The 23,451-nt window shown below is 35.6% G+C and overlaps 1 protein-coding gene across 4 annotated transcripts in view; it reads left to right on the forward strand.

The window, feature by feature from the left end:
- Positions 1–23,451, forward strand: part of LOC134752227 (cadherin-89D) — a 76,114-nt gene that overhangs the window by 36,506 nt on the left and 16,157 nt on the right. For all 4 annotated transcript variants that reach the window (XM_063687853.1, XM_063687862.1, XM_063687871.1 and 1 more), the window contains exons 3-4: positions 5,874–6,060; positions 19,754–19,862. In XM_063687853.1, coding sequence (XP_063543923.1) covers positions 5,874–6,060; positions 19,754–19,862 — 296 coding nt within the window. The remainder of the gene's footprint in view (positions 1–5,873; positions 6,061–19,753; positions 19,863–23,451) is intronic.

Raw genomic sequence — 23,451 nt, forward strand, 5'->3', positions numbered from 1 at the left:
ATGGCCTGGTTACCCTTACAACGGTTGATACCGTTTTATTGTTTTTTCCAAAAGGATTATTTTCACCCGAGTAAGGAGAATTATAGTGGCTAATGTTACTGTTAAAGCTGTTTAAAAATCTTATATGTGTGCACGGCCCACGCACACATGCATATTGTATTTAATAAGTACTTTCCTAAACACACTTCAGTCTTCAATAAATCGTAGAACAAGCAACACTCATTTGTATTATTTCGAAAAACAGCAAGATCCAAAATCAACCTTATTACAATCAACATATGGTCCATACCGAACCGGATAGCAACGAAGAATTGTGGAGTTCGCCGGCGACCGAGAACAAAAGGACTGCATTCCAGAGCGATAAGGCGGCCGGCGGACTGTTTTTTCATAGTGAACATTTTGTGATCTTTGCATTTACTTTGCAATACTATATGATCTTTGCAGTTACTTTGCAATTAAATAGCAAATTATAAAAGTGAATATACACGTAACATTTGAGTGCAATTAATAAACGTTAAAATTGAACTTTGTCGTCGTTTATATAAGGATATTTACGTGAAATTTAGTGAAACAAAGTGTCAAATATGGATCAATTAATAAGTTTGATACAAGATACAGCAACTATATTACAAAAAACTCAAACAAATATCAAGAAATGTCCTAAAGCACGACTAACAAAGGGGTATCTTGAGTCGCGATTAAAAAGCATAGAACATTACTGGAGTATATTTCAAAGTGCGCATCAAGACCTTCTTAAGTGTACGCCGACGGAAAAACGAATTGATATACCTTATTTGGTTAATGAAGATTACTACGTTTATGAAGATTTGTACTTCTGCTTAAGTGGCGATATAAAGGACATGTTATCATCGTTTTCGAGTGGTAAATGCAATAGTACTGCCAGTGACAGTTCTATAACAGGAGATAAAGTGAAGTTACCTCGCGTACAGCCACCAGTTTTCAGTGGCAGCTATGAAGATTGGCCAACGTTTCAAGACATATTTGAGTCACTTATACACAACAACAGCTCGTTAACCGACGTCGTGAAGTTGCATTTCTTGAAAAACAGTGTCAGTGGCGAAGCACAAGCTTTACTTAAGAACATACAAGTAACAGACGCTAATTACGAAGAAGCTTGGAAGACTTTAAAGAATCGTTACGGAAACAAAAGAATAATTGTCAATGCTATTATGAAAAGATTATTTTCGCAGAAAAAGATATACTCGCAAACTTCTAACCAAATCAAATCACTTTTAGACACAACTACGGAGTGTTTGAACAGTCTAAGCAACCTTAAGGTATCCGTTGAATCCTGGGATCCTATGATAGTTCATTTGATTGTGTTGAAACTTGATACAGAGACTCACAAGGACTGGGAAGAATATTCCTTTAAGAGTACACCGGATGACTTACCGAAGTGGTCTGAATTGAGGACTTTTCTTGAAACCAAATTCCGGACTTTGGAATTTATTCACCAGACTACTTCGGCCGCTCCTTCAGTTTCTCGACCGGCTACGCAGAAAACATTTCATTTAACTTCGCCAGCTCCTTCTAATGAACAAAGTAGCTTGAATACAACACCACCAGCGACTTCAAGTAGAACATGCATCAAGTGTAATGATAATCACACGCTGAGTCACTGTAAGGACTTTGCAAGTATGGACGTAACTGAAAGAACTGACTACGTGAAAACAAACAATTTATGTTATAACTGCCTACTCAGCGGCCACTCCGTGTTCAAGTGTCGTTTACCAACATCCTGTCAAATTTGTCACAAACGTCATCATTCTCTACTACACCACACAAAAAACGAAAATATAAAGGCACATCTTAGTCAGATGGAAGAAAATAATGATTATGACGTACCAAAAGAAGAAGTAGAAGATGATATCACTGTAGCAACGCACTTCATTACTAAAAAGTCAGATGCTTTATTAGCTACAGCGCTTGTCCTAGGAAAGGGTGAGAAGGGGCAAGTGCTAACACTGCGGGCTTTGATTGATCAAGGTTCAGAAGCGAACTTCATTTCAGAGAGAGCCGTGCAATTGATGAAACTACACAAGACCCCGGTCCGGGGTTCAGCCACAGGACTGCAATCAATGAAGACTTCAATCAACAGTATGGTACAGTGTGAGCTTCAGTCAAGATTTGACACTGATTTCAACCTAAACATCAATGCATTTGTCTTACCTACTCGAGTAACCTCTGAACTTCCATCACAAACACTTACCAAGACTCACCACGCTTGGCAGCACCTTAATGGACTCGATCTGGCAGACCCGAACTACCATCAACCAGGTCGAGTAGACATGCTTCTAGGCGTTAAGGTCTATGCACAAATTTTACTGAACGGCTTAATCAAAGGTCCTCCAGGCTCACCATGTACACAAAATACAAGCCTTGGATGGATTGTGTTCGGAGACGCTGAAGGCAATTCTTCAAAAAATATTATTGTCATGCATCACAAACTCGACTTAGACCTTCTGGTAAAAAACATGTGGGAACTGGATTCAGGAGAAAAACCAGAACTAAAGCTGTTTAAAAATCTTATATGTGTGCACGGCCCACGCACACATGCATATTGTATTTAATAAGTACTTTCCTAAACACACTTCAGTCTTCAATAAATCGTAGAACAAGCAACACTCATTTGTATTATTTCGAAAAACAGCAAGATCCAAAATCAACCTTATTACAATCAACAGTTACCTATATGTTATTGATAAGAATATAGGTATTTTTTTTAAAACGTTGGCTTGTAAATAATACACTGTAAATAGTACACTGTAGATACCTACAGCATAAATTTTGAACTTTTTTTTATTTTAGGCGAAGTTAGCTTTAGCTACCAACTATCACAGAGTCACAGAGATATGGAGTTTTCTAGTTCTACTTTTCTCCGCGAGGAATCGCATAACTCACAAATACGTACATACCTAATATAGTTAGCCTACGTCTATCGCTAAAGCATTTAACTCTCTACCTACTTACTTATTTTCTGGAGGCACTCGGGAGCACTGCTGATAACACAAATAGATGCACAAATGTGTTTCACTTAACTACTAGTTTTTCACAGCAATACGAGAATCTTACTAATATAAGTAGTTAATGATTACAAAAATATATTCTGAAGGATGGTAAGGCGATATTTTGAAAATAGATTGACATTGCAGCACTCTTTCTTCTTATACGGCAGCGCAAACTTTGAGGTCATTAAAGTCGACCGAAAGAGGTTTGCAATATCCCAATTTCATATCAGAGGACGATGAACGATGATTACCCATTTTATCTCCTAGTAAGTATTATTTATTCTTAAATTATTATATAGGCCAATTCGAATGTACACTGACAGAATGATATTAGAACTAATCATGTTATTTAGTTAATGCGCGTTTCGCCCGCGCTGGGTAGGTGAGTACGGAGTTACCCACACAAACAGGAACATGGAACAAATTGTGACGTTTTTAACCAAAAGGTACTAAATTGTCGCTTGTTGATAAGGTTGATTTCTAATTGAAGCTATATGGAAATAGCGCCTTACTGACAAGCGACAATAAGTACCCTTTTGGTTGAAAATGTCACAATTATACCTGCCTACGTATAAGAAAATTTGGAGTATTTTTGATATTTCACTAATACATACCTGTAAATTTTCAACCGCTTTCGCGTTAAAATTTGAATGTCCTTTTCGTATACCTATTGGAAAGGTACAGTGGGGTTCATAAGTATTTATTAGTTTTTTAGGGTTCCGTACACAAAGGGTAAAAACGGGACCCTATTACTAAGACCGCTGTCCGTCCGTCTTTCTGTCTGTTTCTCCGTCTGTCAGCAGGCTGTATCTCTTGAACCGTGATAGCTAGACAGTTGAAATTTTCACAGATGATGTATTTCTGTTGCCGCTATAACAACAAGTACTAAAAACAGAATAAAATAAATATTTAAGTGGGGCTCCCATACAACAAACGTGTTTTTTTGCCGTTTTTTGCGTAATGGTACGCAACCCTTAGTGCGCGAGTCCGACTCGCACTTGGCCGGTTTTTTTTGCGTAATGGTACGGAACTCTTCGTGCGCGAGTCCGCCTCGCACTTGGCCAGTTTTTTTTTACCTATCGTAATGCATAGATCAAGGTGAAGAAAGATATCTATGAACTCGACTGTACTGCAATTGGTTTAATGAACATTTTTACCCAACTTTGTCAGTAGAAAAAGGCGAGAAATTCTAAATCTGTGTGAGAACTTGATAATTATTCTTCCCGTCTACTTTTTTCATATTAGACGCCCTTTTCTACTGACAAAGCTGATTTGCCAGAGTATAATTAACAACACTTATATGTATATTTTTCTCCAGTCATGGACAGTATTGTGGATGGTATAGAAAGGATGTCAGATTTGTTTCAAAAGTGACTAGCTTTCAGCTGTAAATAATAGTTCCTAATCTCTCCGGTGGCGCTACGTAGGCTCTGAGACCAAAGAGTATTGTAATATATAGGAGACTATGACATGAACCATAGAGGTATAATAATGTAGAGATGAAGTGGGGGAGGGGCAGCAAATAACCCGACCAAATTACGTAGGTTGTTTCTGGTATGTTGTCAGGAATGTTAAAACGTGGTTTTAATTGCGCATTGCGTATGGTCGCACGGGTGCACATCTATATAAAATACTAGGTGTATGGTCTAGGTACTTCAGTGTATGGTGGCGCCGCCTATTTACTGTTTTTTGATGGACACTTTTCATATGTAGAGATTGACATTCTTTCTATGACAGTATGGCGACGTGTACGTCAAACTTCAGACGGCCCCATGGTTTTTATTTATGTTAAAATGTTGCCAATATTTAAAAAGTGATGTTATTTTAATTACATATTTTACATAATTTAAGGTTTTCGTTTCTTTATGGCCACGTTCATTTTAGGGATGTTTACTATGGAGATGACAAAAAAAATAAAAAAATAAAGTCATTTATTGTCGCAGTAAAAAAATAGTAATAGGTACAATAAGCTTAAATTACAGCAGTATTATGCAAGTACATAAACTAGTAGGAACTAACTATATATATATACATATATATATATATATATATATATATATATATATACATATATATATATATATATATATATATATATATATATATATATATATATATATATATATATATATATATATATATGACATTTAGAATTATAATTAACAAATAAATGCGACAATAGTCTCTGGGCTCGGGGCTCGGGGCTCGGGGCTCGGGAAGTGGGAGCAGTGGACCGAACGAGATGGTCTTATGGAACTTTCAGTAGGAATAGCGGAAAAAGCGCTGGTATTATTTGTCCTGGTCATAGTCTCACTTTTCATTACTACTGAGCTCCTAAGTGCCATGTCAAAACGGAAAGCCCCGCCAAAGCTTGGTGGGCAACAATGAATCCTACTAAATAAGAATTATAATTAACAAATAAATGCGACAATAGGCTCGGGGCTCGGGGCTCGGGGCTCGGGGCTCGGGAAGTGGGAGCAGTGGACCGAACGAGATGGTCTTATGGAACTTTCAGTAGGAATAGCGGAAAAAACGCTGGTATTATTTGTCCTGGTCATAGTCTCACTTTTCATTACTACTGAGCTCCTAAGTGCCATGTCAAAACGGAAAGCCCCGCCAAAGCTTGGTGGGCAACAATGAATCCTACTAAATACGATACGTTGTTTTTGATATGTTGTCAGCGTTATTAACTCCGTCGCATTGGGTAAGTTCTGTCCCTCGGGCGCATGCATGCGCATGTGGTAATTCTACATATGTGTATAGTGGTATTAGTTGCAGGGGCAAACAGACTACTTATAACAATGTCTTGTTCACATCAGATAACAACCTGTCTTATCCTTTCAGAAATAACCTCAGCCTGCAGCCCGTAGACCGGGAGGAGGATGCCGCATTTTTCACTTACCGTGACGTGAACCAGACGCACGTGGCGGTCGTGCTCGCGCAGCCGGTCGACGCGTTGGTCGACAGCGACTCGCCGCAGAACGTCGTCAAGTTCCGGCTGGGATGCGACTACGACGCGGGAGACGACTTAGTAAGTACTTTTATCTAGTTTCTATAACTACAGTCTGGCTCCAAAGATCCCTCCAGAAGACAAGGTGGTCTGATAGTATAATACGGTCTAACGGTGGCCTAACAGTTTGGACCAAACGAAGGCCAATGGCGATGTTACGGCTCGGCTCACTCGGCTGCGACTACGACGCGGGAGACGAGTCGAGTACTAGTCTATAACCCAAAAGACTGGCTCCAAAGGATAGGAATTCAAGGTCTGATAAAGGAACAAGCGAGACATAATAAACTGTGAGACCTTTGTGTTGGATGATGTTGAGGGACATTCTGAGTATAATATGTTTTGAAAAGATGTGTCCCGCCGAATTTCTTTCCTTATTGGGATACCCTCATACAATTTAGGAGGGAATTAAATCTTCTCGGGTCAGAGGTGTAGGGTTAGAGCGGGCGTAGCTTTATCGCGTATATTTTTAGGTACTTATAAATAGTCGTACTGTATAACTAGCCTTATGAACCGATTTCGCATGTTTAGCCAGCCTTAAAGTTTATAGTTTATTATGGTTCATTATTTTTGTATGTAGGTAGTTTTGCACATTGTAGTTATTCCTCAGTCACCCGTTGACCACGAACGTTGGGATGTTACTAGTAGTTCGCCCCGAACTGAGAATTCGCGGTTCACCAAAAAGATAGATCAATTGAATGCACCTACGTATAGTCGGCAATGAATCGAAAACCGCGTGCGATTTATTGCAAGGTCTGTGAAGCCCTTAATTGATAGATTTAAGTCACCATAGAGATTAAAATAAACTGTATCTGTGGTAAGCCGTTATCTTTCTTGTCAAGTGTCAAATACCTATATTATGTTTATTTTATTTTGTTTTTATCTTTCTAATTATTTTAAAATCGTAAGTTACAAATATTATAAATGTGTACACCGAGCATTTTCATTTGATACTAAACTCGACCATACTTTCTTGCAAAAAAGATGACCAGAATAGCAAGACCCGTCACAAATAGCTTTTTGCCTTCTAGGCTCTTCTAGCTCCATAACCCCTTGATCGAGCCTGTATGCTCATAATTTAATGACTAAAATATAATGCCCTGCACTACACGTTTACCCAATTTTATTTAAGTTAGAACAAATTTACTTAAGTTATTGTCCATCAAACTATCCTCTGATAGTTCAGCTTAAAAACATCGAAATGACGGGACGTGCCACTTAGCCAGCTGTGTGTTCCAAGCTGAATGTAAGAACTTCACTTCGCTTCGCTCGCTCGTCCGATAAATTCAATATACGCGATATAATCTGATTTCATAGTTTTTTTTATGAGTAACTATCACGGTAACAGAAGACAAGATTAGTTTGGAAAAACATATACTGGCCCAAAAATACGTCGACAATTTTTTTTCTGGGCATATTGTTGGTGATTTTAACAAACGTTTGCATTTTATTTGTGTGTCAAAACTAATGGCGAATATTTTGAATATAATGCGTTTTGTTTAGTCATAGGATTGTAGTTTTAACTTATTGTTAATTTGTAAAAGGCATTTAAGTAAGAACAATGTTCCAGCAGAATTTAAAACAACATATAAATTATCAAGTACCTAAACAAAATCGCAGGCAACAGTTAGTATAAAATTTTATCTCATCTTCTATTTAAATGTTCACCTTGAATTTGTTAACGGCATAACTAATTTTCGCTGGATGTGTCACTACTTAAGATTACTTATAATGCCACTAAAATTAGCACTGATAGTGTCTCTACCTCTGATATGCTAAAATATTTTGATCTAAGCCTGGTCTTAATAAGGTAAGGTTTCAAATTTATCTTAATCAGAGGAAGCACGGCCGTCGTGAACTAAGCTCGCACTGTTAGTGCTTGAAAAAGGAGACCTGGGCTCTCCGAAACATGTCGCGCGAGTGACTAAAACACGTGAGTCTAAACCGTAATAATTATTTTAAGGCGCTTCGCGCAGTTTTTGGCTAAAAACTGTTACTTTTTAGAGCTTATAACTTCTAAATGAGTCAACCAAAAATTATGAAAAAAATATATATGCATCTTCACTCTATGGACAACAATCGCAACATTTAACTTTTTTCCTGAAATTTGTAGTTTCACCGAAAAAAAAATAACACGACAGGCCGTTTTGCGGCTAACTTTGCTTATAACTTCTAAACGGCTTAATCGATTAAAATTATTTTTAAACTAACAAAAATGTTTTAACAGGTTCTACAAATGCAACATAGCTTTTCTTAATCAAAAAATATTTTCTTAAGAAATCGAACGTTTTTCCACATTTCATGCGTATGCAGCCTGAAAATAGCGTGGCCGGCAGTCGTGTGCCAGCTTTGAGACGAGGAGGCTGTGTCGCTCGTCGCTCCGTGCCTTCCTTGCACTATGTTCGCTTATGCACAAGCAAAGTGCTATAATATCGGAGTTATTGTGGCCAAAGAATAAATAACTGCAGAGCGTTGATTTGATTGCGACGCGCATTAGCGAGCGCAACACGGTATTTTGCGGTCTATTACAATGAATGTAATGATAATATCCGTATATATTATACTATAATATACGTATGTTTGAGAAAACTTCATTTGAAATAAATAAATAAATGTTTTCTAACCGACATATTATAATGTCATTCAAGTTTACGTTTTGAATAATGTTCCAGTCCATCTCGAAACAATAAATAATTGATTTAACATAAGCTACCTATTACCTATTACGTTGTATGTATGAATAGTACCTGTTAAAACATTGTTTTTGTAGTTTAAAAATAATTTTAATCAATTAAGAACTAGCAAAACGGCCTATCGTATTTTTATTTACGGAAAAACTTACTATTAAGTTTATTGTAGGTTTAGTTAAAAAGTAATTAGTGTTTAATAGTGTAATTGTAGTTATGTCTGTAAATTTTTCATGGGTGATCCTTGCCTGTTATTAAACGTTTTATTATTTTATTATTATTTGTATCTCCTTCTGGATTTCAGTAATTATTTCATTGGGTCAACTTGGTGTATTATGTCTATGGGTAAACAAAAAATTATGAAAAAAATATATATGAATCTTCATTTATTGTTCAACAATTATAAAATTAAACTTATTTCCTGATATTTATAGTTTTACCGTAATAAAAATAATAAAACAGGCCATTTTGCGGCTAACTTTGGTTATTTTTACTAAACGGCTAAATCAATTAAAATTATTTTTAAACTAACAATAATGTTTTAATAGCTGACGGTCTTTCCACCGCGATACAACCGGCCGACGATTTGTTTTATTAACAATATCATCTAAACTACCATCTGACAAAGTATGAAATGGGATGCGATGACTGAAAATATTTTTTTACACGTTCATGTGACCAGCTGACGGTCAGCCGAGATACAACCGGCTGACCATTTTTTTAATTCAAAATAGCATCTAAACTATCATCTGACACAGTATCAAGCGGGAGGCGATAACAATTTTTTTTGCGTGTTTCGGTGGCTGCCATTCCTCAACCCATCAACGGAGCGGCAGCTGACGTCCACAGGGGTTCATCATACATAGCCGTTAACCACTAAAAAAATAAATGACTGCAAAGCGCTGATTTGGGTGTGGCGCGCTTGTAATAAAAACCGGCCAAGTGCGAGTCGGAGTCGCGTTCCAAGGGTTCCGTACATTACTCAAATTAAACAATTTATTTTTTATGTGAAATGTGCGTGAAATGTCTTTAATAAACCCGTAGGGGTTGGATCAAAAACTAAATAATTAAGTCCGACTCACGCTTGACTGCTCATTTCTAATAAGTTTTACTGTGATCTATAGGTAAAGATCTATTTTGTGTATTTTTTTTCAAAATTTTATACCCAGTAGTTTCGGAGATAAAGGGGAGGAATGCTAATTTTTTGCCTATTTTCGTGAATAACTTCTAAACAATTTAAAAGTGCTTGTTGCTAGGCCTATTTGAATAAAGAATATATTGAATTGAATTGAATTGAATTGACTGTTTATCTTAAAATTATAAAAAATATACATTTGAAATTCTCACAATGAGCTCTTTCATTTGATATGTAACACGATATAGTTTGAAAAACTTTTTATTTTTTTATTTTCTATTTTACCCCCCAAAAGTGGCCCCCGTGTTTAAAATTAATTTGTTTACGTTACATGTTCGTCTTTGGGTCACAAACTTACATATATACACCAAATTTCAACTTAATTGGTTCAGTCGTTACCGAGAAAATAGGCTGTAACAGACGGACAGACAGACAGACGCACGAGTGATCCTATAAGAGTTCCGTTTTTTCCTTTTGATGTACGGAACCCTAATAATGATGATATTCCCACGTAATGATTGAGAAAAAACTTCGAAAAATAACACATTTGTAGTAGTTTAGGAAGCTAGTAGGTACTTTAATTTTATAAGTTAACTATTAATGGAATTATTTATATTTATAATACGGATAAAAAATACTGTATAAAATAAACGCACTGTACGCCTCAATTTAGTACATACCAAGCTTTAGCTATAAATCTTAATTCGTCGATTTGACTTAGGTATTTATTTGTAAGAAACAGATAAAACACAAATTAACTAATTGAGGCTTGTAAAGTATAATGCATAAGGGAATATATTTTTATTATAATTTACGACCTCCACTACACGCATGATTTACTCATACTCAAACAACAAAATATCTGCAAAAGATACACAAATACGAGATATAGCGCCAAATGCCGCGTGCCTCTGGGCTGTAGGTTATTCTTTGAACTTCGTTCCGCCGCAGTCGCCGCACCGAGACGAAATTCACGTACGATCGCAGTGAGCGGGGTGCGGGTACAGAGACGCTGAGACGCTCAAGGCCAAATCAGCGAGAATCGTCTTAATGTTAGTAGTTATGTCTCAAGACTTAAATATTTTCGATTCGATTTGATTCGACATTCAATTATATAAATATTCTGATTATCGTGTTCCTGCAATCGGATACTACGTTATATTCAAATTTTATTAGTTAGGTATATTATTTTTCAATGTCTGAATGTTTGGAAGCTTTCAATTTACAATTTGCGCTACTTAGGCTGCTCTTACATATCGTAACGCGTAAGGGTAATGAAGACTAATCCAATTTGTACACAATTTAAATTCGTTTGTAGCTATCGCAAAATAACGGTATTCCAAAATTTCCTATTACAATTTAGACTTACTACCTAGAGTTTATTCCCAAATCAGCCTAATTTTAATTTAATGTTCGGGTCTGAGTGGTAAAGTGATGTGGGCTCTAATGTGGGATGATTGACGAGAATTTGCTGCAGACGGGGTTGGTAGTAATAAAATACCTACTAAATCTACATGAATCCTATACCTACTTTTAAGATCATATTTGTCGTGCGTAGGTTGTTAAAATGTTTTATATAATGTCTTCAGAAACCTAACCGTCCACTTTTGTAACATTGAACTAAGTTCTTATATTTTTTTTAATTTGCTTTTAAAATATTATAACGAGCCCAAATTTCAGTAGCTTATTATTACAAAGTTTCAAATACATTTTAGTTCCAACATCGGATTCTCTAAGAGTATATTATAATTAAATACTGTCACTATTTATACTTACATTTATATGCACAATTTCAGTTCCATAAACGGAAAAATGGGTCGATTATCCAGACACTGGTAACGGTGAAACTAAATATAACCCTGTACATTGATAGTAGTAGTTATATTTTTCCGGCCTGTGAAACCAAAAATGTGTATAAATAGAAGAACGTAAACGTCGTGAGCGATATAGTCTCGTAAACCTGTGGCAGTGTAAAGATCTCGCCAAAACTTGAGTGGAGGCGATGAACTGTGTGAACTCGCCTTTACCGACATTATTTGCATAATTTGCACTTGGATCGTTCTGATGTATTGTTATTTACATTAGAGTTCACATTCTGGGCAACTTCGAAATTCTAAGATAAAATAAAAATGAAAGTAAAGAAACATAGTGGATTGGTAACCAAGGGTTGAAAGGCACCCATTCCTGTCGTGGTAGTTCGGCGCTCTAGCCTCTGAGCGCCAATAGTCCGAGAAGAAAATGGTACCTTTCACCCGAGTTAAAGACTAGCTTCTGCTTTTCATATCGAATGCGAGGAAATTAAACAAGTCAAGGCAATTTTGCAATAAATATGTAAAGATAAATAACCCTTAGCGAAAAACATTTAGATTGCAATATTTACGAAAACACATATTTTAACAACCTGCAAAAAATTTTTTTTTGTGTATTTCTTTTGGTTCCCGCCGTATGAAATCGAGTAAATACAATTCATCAAAGAAATCAAGAATAATTTATTTTAACAAAGTACATAATTTTTAATAAAAAAAAAGATTCAATACGGGATTAGTAAAATTAGAACAATTACCGTTCCAGGCGGGGAAATAGACATTATTTTTCAATTTCGTTTCCACCCAGTTGCTCGTGGGATGGGGACGCAGACGAGTACAGCACTTTTCTGCACTAGAGCAGAAAACGTTTCATTTTCGGCGCACTTTTAAGAACAACAACGACCCACTTTCAGAGCATGAGATATGAAAAAGATATTTGCCAACCGTAAAGTATGTCTTGATTCAAGTCCGAAATGTTTTATACCTACACCGTGTTTTTTTTTTAATTTCCGTTAAGTTCACTTTCTCAAAGACACCGATATTCTAATAAATCCATTTGGAGATAATCAATAAATAAGGCCCTATACCAGCGTGTACACTTGCCTTAGGGCCTGTTTACTTTAGTATTTGATTAATGTTTAATATGAGTTCATACATTTGCTACTAAGTATAGATAAAATTTTCTCTACTGAGCTCGTTCACTTACCTGTACTAACAATGGCATTCTGTTAAACAAAAGCCACTATTTCTTTTGAGTGCGCGCGTGACCATTGTGCCTGAGCGCGTGGCCATTGTGTGTGAGCCTCAGGCACAAAGGCCACGCGCTCGCACAAAATAAATAATGGCTTTTGTTTAACAGACTGCTATTGTTAGTACAGGTAAGAGAACGAGCTCAGTAGAGAAAATTTTATCTATACTAAACTTAAGTATACTATCTCGGACGATCGATGTTCTTAAATGACATTGATATGTCACAGTTTTTAATTGTTTGGTTAAGTTAAATACCCGATGCCGTTTGATGCCCGTGCTACAATAACGCTATATGCAACATTTAATTACGTTTTATATATGTAAATAAAAATAGCTCGTATCTCGTAACTTGTGTGTTGCTTTACATTGCAGGCCGAATATTTTGTATGGTTAATATTTTCATTGTATTTCTAAAAAAAAATATTTCAATATACTTCTTAGGTCCTATGCTAACCACCGTTTAAATGTTCGCCCGTATTGAATTTACACACTGTATACGAAATCCTTATCTAGTACATTGTCCTGTCAAGTATTGTGAAAGCCTCCATAATATATTAATAGAATACCTTTTGGCGTAGACTTAGATCGCCTATGACATTAGGAAAGCCTTATTAATGTACATACATAAATACATGTACAGCTAGCAGCTCTCAAGTATAAAACACTGTTTTCTGACTTAGCTACGCCTACGTCGTGCTAAGTTAAATTGACTTAGATGGCTTTTCTCGCTCTTTGAAAATATTGTATGCTTTTAGCCTTGTAATGGAATCAATATTAATGTAAATGATACTGTTTGAGCCGACATGGAGTATGTTTTAGTTTGTTGTTTGAATTGATCCCGATAGTGACTATGAGGATGATGGACTAGGAAACGGTAGTATTTTCTAGAGTCTACGTACGATCATTTCATAAGTCACAATAAATGACTGGTAACGTATAGCCTGTTTTTTTCATTCCGTAGACTAAAATGACAACTACAAATGCCAAACTATGGATGGTATAGATCCTTTCTATACCATCCATAGTTTGGCAATCTCTTATGGCAGAATTGTTGTAAAAGTGACCGCGTTAAGCTTTAAATAATAGTTCCTAATCTCTCCGGTGGCGCTAGTTAGGCTCTGGGACATGAGTATAACATGAACCATATAAGGCAACAAATAACCCGACCAAATTACGTAGGTTGTTTTTGGTAGTATTTCGGTGTATGGTGGCGCCGCCTAATTACTGTTTTTTGATGGACACTTTTCATACATAGAGATTTGGCTCCTTTATACAGTCTCCATGTGCCAAACGTAGAAATAATGTGACCAGCTTAAAACAAACAGTGCTGATCTTTGGTTTCAGTTTGTGAATAATCGATAAATATTAAATTAATTTTAGATTCAAAATAACCAATTAATTAAATCTTTTCGCAACATGATAGGAAATAAACAATAAATAAAGTCTACTCACTGCTAATCTACTCAAACATTAAAAAAATGACATTGACGTATTACCGACCTGGCGCAACGCCATTTTGGTATTTTTGGTTTATTCGACATTCGATACTTTACTCGTATAGTGATCGGAGGATCTACCGCGAACCACTTTCGACGTGTTGCCACCCTGTCACACTTACGTATGAATTTACAAGTGCGACAAAGAGGCAACACGTCGAACATGGTTCGCGGTAGGCCCTCGGATGTATTCAGTGCGTTTTCTCTCATCATCAACAAATATAAGTACCTCCCAATAGTTTATTTTCGGTTAGTACCGGTTGTAGCACATCGCTATTTATAAGACGTAACAAACTACCAACACATGAAATGTCATTTTAGTCTACGGAATAAAAAACAGACTATAGCAACGTGTATAAACTAATACCAAGGACACATACCTAAGACAATTTCGTGCTTCAAATTTGACAGGTAAACGAGATGGCGCAGTACAGCGCCATCTGTTTTGGATGTCAAACTAAGGGATACGTTTTTATCTTAGACTTCTAAGTACATCTCTGAATCAATTCTCTTTGCTGATACCAATGAAAACAGAGCTCCACTTAGTCGGCATTAACGTAATTTTTTACGATGTATCCAAACAAATGAAATGCTTTGCGACGACGTAACCACAACGCGTCGACGTAGGTACGTATATAAGCTTCCACCGCCAAGAACTTTTTCTAAAGAATGACACATAAACATAACATAATACTTATAGTGATGTTAGAACAAAATCGTACACAGGTGCTCGTGATCATTTATAAGATTTTTTCTTTTTTTGCCAAGCTTTTTTTCATCAACGCGTAAACACAAGACTGTAGTTAATAAAAGAATTGTTTATTTTGTTAATAAAGTTGTTTTTACGAATATAACTATAGGATAACAAAGTTAAAGGCTTGTCCAAATTCTTGTGTCAATTCCAGGTAAATGTCAGGTAAGGTCAAAGGTAATGTAATTAGCACCAAGAACAAAAAACCTAAATAATATTCGTTCATTTTCATTCTTTCACATGTCGATAAATACTATTAGGTACTTAGTAATTTTGTTAAGTATTTAATTTTGTTTTGAACAAAGAAACTGCAAATATGCAAGTTATTAAAATTTCGTATTTAAATATTTACACCTATTATGTACCTATACGTCCTAGATGTTCTATACCATAAGTAACTTTTTAGTTAAAGCAATAAAACAAAATACTTTGTAACAAAGGTAAACAGCATCAAGGATGGATCTTTTCTATCAATCACTTTTGTTGGAAATGGAGCTACATATTAACAACGAAGGCCAAAAGGATAATTAAAATCTTCTTCAGAAACTGGGACAAAGTACACCAGCTTTCTTACCTACGGCTATATCTGTCATAATGAAAACGACTAGTAATGAAAAGATAAGTTCTGTTAATCCAACCGTTGGGCTTTTTTGCTAAAAGTGGCGTTCAGGGTGCAGATAAATGTAAACCCTAAAGACGTAGAAATAGAACTGAAAGTGCCGGAAAATATTATAAATAAAACGTTTTGTGAGTTAAACGGCGCGGCAAAAAGTTTCTACCAGTGAAGTTAATCTACAGTACACCAAAAGGAATAGTAGTCTGAAATGGTTGTGAATTATGAAAAAAGGAAATTATGAATATGAAAATTATACGTCACAAATTAGATTAGATGATAAATAAACACCGTACACCACCAATCAATGGTGTATCGTAGTAATGCTAAATAAACCTAACTTAACAAGTAATTACTTATCAAGTTAAGTTTATTTGATTTCTATTTCTACTCGTAGTAGGTAGTAGAAATTTCTACGGAGAATACTAAAGCCCAATTATTTTCTTAAATCAATTTCTTTTTAAGCAACAACATTTTATATACGCTTTTTTTAAGTTATGAAACTGTCTTTTTTTTATGTGATAGTCAGCAAACGAGCAGACGAGCCGCCTTAGTTTTATGTCTACTACATTTTTTAGTATAGATTCACAGAGGAAAAACAACGTAATAATAATAATGAACACAAGAAGTTCGGGACGTCATTTTTGAGAACCTACAGATTTAAAAATTTGATTTAATATCCCTCCATTCTTTCATTACTTTAAGTTCAAGATTACATTCAAATTAATAGGTATTGAAGAATTATACATTTTGTATTCACTTTTTAAGAGTCCGGTAACGATTTTGGAGCAAAAATGTAAAATTGATGCATTTAGTCGTTGAAATTATACACGTTTTGTTACGTAATATCTAAATAACAACTATTGGTTTCTATTGGCACGAATTCTCATCTTGCCTTTTAATAACGAGGTCGCGAGCGTGCGTCACCGGTAATATATGAAGAGAAGGGGCAGCTTTTGAAAATTCATGAAAAAATTATGGTGGTCAATTATACAAATTGATGTATAAGAACAATTTCAGCAAATGTTACATAGATTGTTTAAGTATCAAAATGTCGTTGAAATTAAGCCGATTTTCAGAGAAACTGTCACTTGTTTTAAAGTGATTTCTAGAGAAAATTGATTTCGTCTTCATTTACACTACTTCAAAGTCATAATAATTAAAATGTAGTCTGTTAAAGGTAGAGTACAGGATATGTGTAATACAAAATTAGCATTTTTAGCCGTCCAAACTTTACGAAATTGACAAATTGAGGTTTTTTTTTTCGTACTGATTTTCTTTATCCCTCTGTGATACTGCTCCCGACCTTAACCCATTTTGCTGTGGATCATTTTTATGCTCCTGAACAGCTGTTTATACGAAGCCGGTAGACTTGTAGCTTGCGCTGAACTTTATTTTATATCCTAGGTTTCTACCTAGGATAGTAAGTAAGTAAGTAAGTAAGTAATTCATTTATTGTAAACTGTGTAGGTTCATAAAGATGTTCATTATATCAAATGGTATCAACAGTTGCTCGTTTCGAGCGTACAATTTATAGCCTTAAAAATAATTAACAACTATATACATGTAACAACTGGTCTTAGCATCTAATACATATCACTTGCCGTTTCCATCGCTTCGAAAAATTCCTTTAAACTATAATATACATTGTCTGTAAGAAACCTTTTTAACTGATACTTAAATTTCTTATCATTTAAAATTTTAATATAGTTAGGTAGGGCATTAAATACACGTATGGAAGTATAGAAGGCGCTTTTGCAGAACAACGTGTTATTTGCCTTTGGACATATTAAGTTATACTTGTACTTTTCTCTTAGATTGTCTCTTAATGAAGACTTATTAGCGAAATATTCAAAATTATTCTTAACGAAAAGACAGAGTTCAAGTACATAAATACCTGTAAGAGTGAGTATCCGTTTGTCTTTAAATACATTCCGAAGTGATTCCTCGGTATTCATACGGTATATAGTACGTACGCATCTCTTTTGTAAAAGAAAAGTACTTTGCACATCTACAGAATTTCCCCAAAAAATAATTCCGTAGGTCAGCAGGGGCAAAACATTGCCATAGTAAGAGTTTCTAACTATGACTTCAGAGCAAGTGCCCGATAAAATTGACAAAGCATAACATTGGCTAGAAATTAAATTATTAATTCGTGCAATATGCTCTTTCCAGTTAAGGAAAGTATCAATAGTAACACCCAGGAAACGTATATTACTAACTTCTTCTATTGTCGTTCCCCCTTCTGTAATATTTAATAGTATGGGAGTTGTTTTATAATTCCTAAACTGGATATATTTAGTTTTATCTAAGTTGACTTTAAGATTTAGTGAGTGAAGCCAATCTATTACTTTTTTAAGGGTTGAGTTAATATTTTGTTCCATATGAGGTATGTTGTGTATATCCCCTGAAAATAGTATAGTGGCATCATCCGCGAACAACACGCACAACTCGTCAACAATTTTAGGAAACTCGTTAACATAAACTAAGAATAAAAGAGGCCCCAGCACACTACCCTGAGGTACTCCTAAATTAGTAGTTTCAAAAGCCGAAAGAGTACTAACTATAGTTTTGAGTTCTTTGCAATAATTGATGACCATTGCAGCTTGTTGTCTGTTTTTTAAATAGGATTCAAATAATTTAAGTACATGACCTCGCACTCCAATGTTGTCTAATTGCTTCAAAAGTATATCATGTACTACGCAGTCAAAAGCTTTAGACATGTCTAACAGCAAAGATATACAAGGTTGCTTATCATTGACTCTATCCCATATGCCCTTAAACATTTTAAAAATTGCCAGAGAAGTAGATTTCTGTTTTTGAAAACCATATTGGTTTGGATTCAAAATTTTTTTAGAACTCAAATAATTATCTAGTCTCGTATAAATTACTTTTTCAAAAATTTTAGAGAAGCTAGACAACAGGGCTATAGGTCTATAATTATTTATGTTATCCATAGCACCTTTTTTATGTATTGGTTTTATAAGTGCTACTTTTAGGGAATTTGGAAATATACCTGTACTTAGCATAAGATTAATAATATACACAAGAGGATATACTATGTAGTCAATACAAGATTTAATTAGTTGCATGGGTATACCATCATATCCCGAACTTTTTTTATTTTTTAAGGATCGTACTATTTTCCTTATTTCATGCGCATCAACAGGCACTACAAACATACTATTACATACCTTATCAGTCATTAATTTGTAGTCCTGAACACTGGACATGGAATGGGATTGTTGACTGTTGAAAAATCTATTAAAAGTCTCAGCTATTCGCTGTGATATAAAATTTATATCCTAGGTTTCTACCTAGGATATAAAATAAGGTTATTTTTAGTGTTCCGTACCCAAAGGGTAAAAACGGGACCCTATTACTAAGGCTCCGATGTCCGTCTGTCTGCCTGTCCGTCTATCTGTCGGTCTGTCTGTGTGTCAGTCTGTCTGTCTATCTGTCTGTCCGTCTGTCACCATGATAGCTAGACAGTTGAAATTTTCACAGATGATGTATTTCTGTTGCCGCTATAATAACAAATACTAAAAACAGAATAAAATTAATATTTAAGTGGGGCTCCCAAACATCAAACGTATTTTTTTGCCGTTTTTTGCGTAATGGTACGGAACCCTTCGTGCACGAGTCCGACTCGCACTTGGCCGGTTTTTTTAAACTCAATATATTCGAAATTAATTCGACATGTTTCAATACGTTTCGAGTAGGAAGCGGAATTGGGAGTTCTGTTTGTAGCTAATCTAATCTGTTTCTTCCTAGTGTTTCCCATGTTATAGACATAGAGATGTTATAGATGTTTTCATAAGACCTTTAGGCGTATTTTGGCCGCGCTTACAGCATGCCATGATAATATATGGTTCGTCTTTCATTTTAGTATTCACGGTGTCAGAAAGTAACGTATAATATATGTTGTATCTTTATCATATCTTTTTTTGTACTAAAGTTAACTAATTTTCATTTGCAGATATCCGCATACTTGTCGGTGACGGTGTACATCGAAGATATCAACGACAATTCACCAAAGTTCCTAGACACGCCATACCATGTTACTGTTGATGAACTAACACCTATTGGTAATACTTTATGACCAATATCCCAAAATTTATGACAACATATGATACGATTAAGGGGCGTAAGTAAAGATAGGAAATTAGAAGGGAACAAAATATATGGCGCACCGCGCGAAACTTTACAATAGCTGGCTATTTTTGATAGTGCACGACACCTTGCATTTTGTGACTATGCGCTGAAACTTGGTGCAGTTGATTCTTAGCTCCTGCCAGCGTCCTGGCCATGATCGTAGACCGGCTGGATTGCCCGTATATGAGTCACTGTGTAAGTGTTCATGTACGGGCTCCAGCAAGTAAATGATTACTTGTACATATATAAGTTAGTGTGTAATTATTATTTTTAATTTATGTAATTTAAATTTTTTTATAACCAATTTTAATTGTAATGTTTAATTTGTACCATTGTGGACCATTGTTGTCTGAAGCTACATTAATGATTATGATTAGCTGGTTTTGAGTAGATTCAGACCGGGTGCCACCGCACGTTTAGTGGGGGGAGGGTAGGAAGTTCGACGCTGCCGCGCTTCAATTGAAGCAACATTTGTCTAAAACTATACATATAGGGCATGTTATATATCATTTTCGGATAAATTAAGGATTAGGAGTCTATTTTTATAACAAAAACAATGAACTTTCTAACAAAAAAAATGGATAAAGTAGAAAATACTAAAAAACGTATTTTTATTTTATTTTATAATTAAGTAACAATTTTTTTAAGTATGTCAGAAATCTCAAAACAAAAGATATAGTCGTAACGCTACACTTATTTCGTTTTAAAAACTATATAGTTTATTATGTAAATCTGTTGATACATAGGAGATAAAAAAATAATATTAAGCGTGGGTCAGTGTGATCTCAATGCATGATCGTCCGTGAAGTAGGTACTGTTTTAAACACACGAAAGGTAAAATATATTTTATTCTTTTAGGCCTCTTAGCATTTTAAATAAAACAACGCAATGTACATTTATTTTATATGTTACAAGATCCACTGCACAGCCAGAGTTCTGAACATTTAAGCTGCCTGTTTTAGCAACTGCACCAGCCGCGGCACTGTTTTTTGCATTTGCACCTGACAATTTCTAGACATGCTTCTGCAGCAACAGACAAGTCCGTCCATGTAGGCTCCCAGTTGTTGTTGACCTTCCGGCAACCCCAAGTAGACGGACAGGGTATTTTGAGCTTGTGCTAACTGACCCCAAACATGCACCCCTTGATATATGGCTCTTAAAAATGCTGATATAAAGCAACTTTGGTAGGTGGGATGTGTTCTAAATATCTGCCGGTCTTTCTTGGTAAATAGATATTTAGGGCACTCATTTACTGAAGTACACGATGCTGATCTGAAATAATAATTATGACATACAATATTCTGATTTAAGCTTTGAGATCCTATTATAATTGTTTCAAAAACAGAAAATCTAAGCTATCACATAATGTTACGACGTATTTTTCAATGGAAGCCATTGCCTCCTTAACGTGCCCCTCGATTGCTGACTCGAAACCTACATAACAGGTCAGAAAAGGCTTCCCAAGCTACAAAGCACTTCTCTTTCGTTTAACAATGAACGAAGCACTGCTATTCTATTAAAAGAAGGTTTCCAATACAAAGATCTGCCTGATTGTACAAGTTTGTCAACAGAGTGTGTTATAGAATGTTGTGGAATAGAAATTAAGCCTAACATTATATTAATAACCGTATATAGACCAGATAGAGATATAGACACATTTTTTGCCACATTGGAAATATTGTTAGATAAATTGAGACCTAAGAGTGACAAGCATATTATTATTGCAGGCGACTTTAATATTAATAAATTTCAAAACACGGCAAATTACGTAAGGCTTATTAATACTATGCTTGAGCACAACCTCCATCAAATAATAGATGTACCGACCAGGGTAACGCATAACACCGCAACCTGTATTGTATTGATTTCATATTCTCTAATAACAAGAATTTTGATGTTACTGTCGAAGACCAGGGACTCTCTGACCATAAATGCCTAATATATAACTTTGAGCTAAACATTAATACGATAAACAATATTTACACCCTGAGAAGGACGTTTAACAATAATACCATAACTAGCTTTAAAACAGCTTTACTTGAGATTGACTGGAATCAAGAGCTGACGAAATACAACGACGTTAACGCTAACTACAATATTTTCCATTATATCTTGTCTAAATTACTTAATAAATGTATGCCGCTCAAGCGGTCAATAGTAAGAAAAACTCATAACAAACCATGGCTTACCACTGGTATAAAAAAATCGTGTCATCATAAAAGACTGTTAAAATATTAGTAAACCATACAAAAGACAAAATATTGAAAAACCACTACAAGAAATATTCTAAAATACTGCATAAAACTATAAAACAATCAAAGCGACTTAATTACATAAAGGAAATGAAAAAATCCACTAACAAAACCAAAACCATGTGGCAAATCATCAAGTACATAACGGGGAAAAACACAAATAAACAATTCAAAAACATAGAGCTAAAATATCAAGATACCACAGTTAAGAGCCCGCAAATGGTGGCAGACACTTTCAACAATCACTTTACCTCAGTCGGACAGCCATCAGGCGAACGTGAGCCACGGGGCCGCCCGAGTCCCGCCCCTTCTATAAACTCTATATATCTCCAACCTGTCACAGAACTTGAGGTAAAGAAAATCATGAAGAACTTTCCAAATAAATACACGAGCGGAATCGATGAAATCCCCAGCATCCTAATTAAAGCTTGCAGTGACGAACTGGCACCACCTATTACGATACTTATAAACCAGTCTTTTGATAAATGTTGTTTCCCGGACAAGCTGAAAATTGCAATTGTCAAACCAATTCTTAAAAAAGGGGGGAAACAAAATAACCTCTCTGACTACAGACCAATAGCCCTCCTACCCACTTTCTCCAAAATATATGAAAAATGCATGGCCGGCCGTATTTACACCTTCTTAGAGAAATTCCAACTTCTAGACAAGAATCAGTTCGGCTTCCGTAAGAAACACTCTACCACCTTAGCTGTTTACAACTATATCCAAAATATACTAGACTGTCTCAAAAATAGAAATTACGCTATCGGCTTAATGTTGGACATGTCAAAAGCTTACGACAGAGTCTCGCATCCAATCTTATTAAATAAGCTGTATGCATTAATCGCACTTAAACTATCGTGAGACATATTTCAAAATATTTATCAGTACGGTTTTTACTCACTATTATTTTTAGTCGCTTTTGGCGACATGTTTCGGATTCTTTGGGAATCCATCCTCAGGCACGACGAACAACCGCCGCGGACACTCGTGCCTGAGGATGGATTCCCAAAGAATCCGAAACATGTCGCCAAAAGCGACTAAAAATAATAGTGAGTAAAAACCGTACTGATAAATATTTTGAAGCTGTATGCAATTGGTATTCGCGGAAACGCTTACAATTGGATTAAATCCTACCTGAAAGATAGAAAACAGTGTGTAGAAATTAAACACCTTCAGGAAGACTCCGGGCAACTTCTGCAAACGTCGCAATCAAAAATGGTGACAGTGAACAGCTCCATACCACAGGGAAGCGTCATGGGATTTGTGC

The sequence above is a fragment of the Cydia strobilella genome, chromosome 2, assembly GCF_947568885.1.
Source record: "Cydia strobilella chromosome 2, ilCydStro3.1, whole genome shotgun sequence".
Lineage (NCBI taxonomy): Eukaryota > Metazoa > Arthropoda > Insecta > Lepidoptera > Tortricidae > Cydia > Cydia strobilella.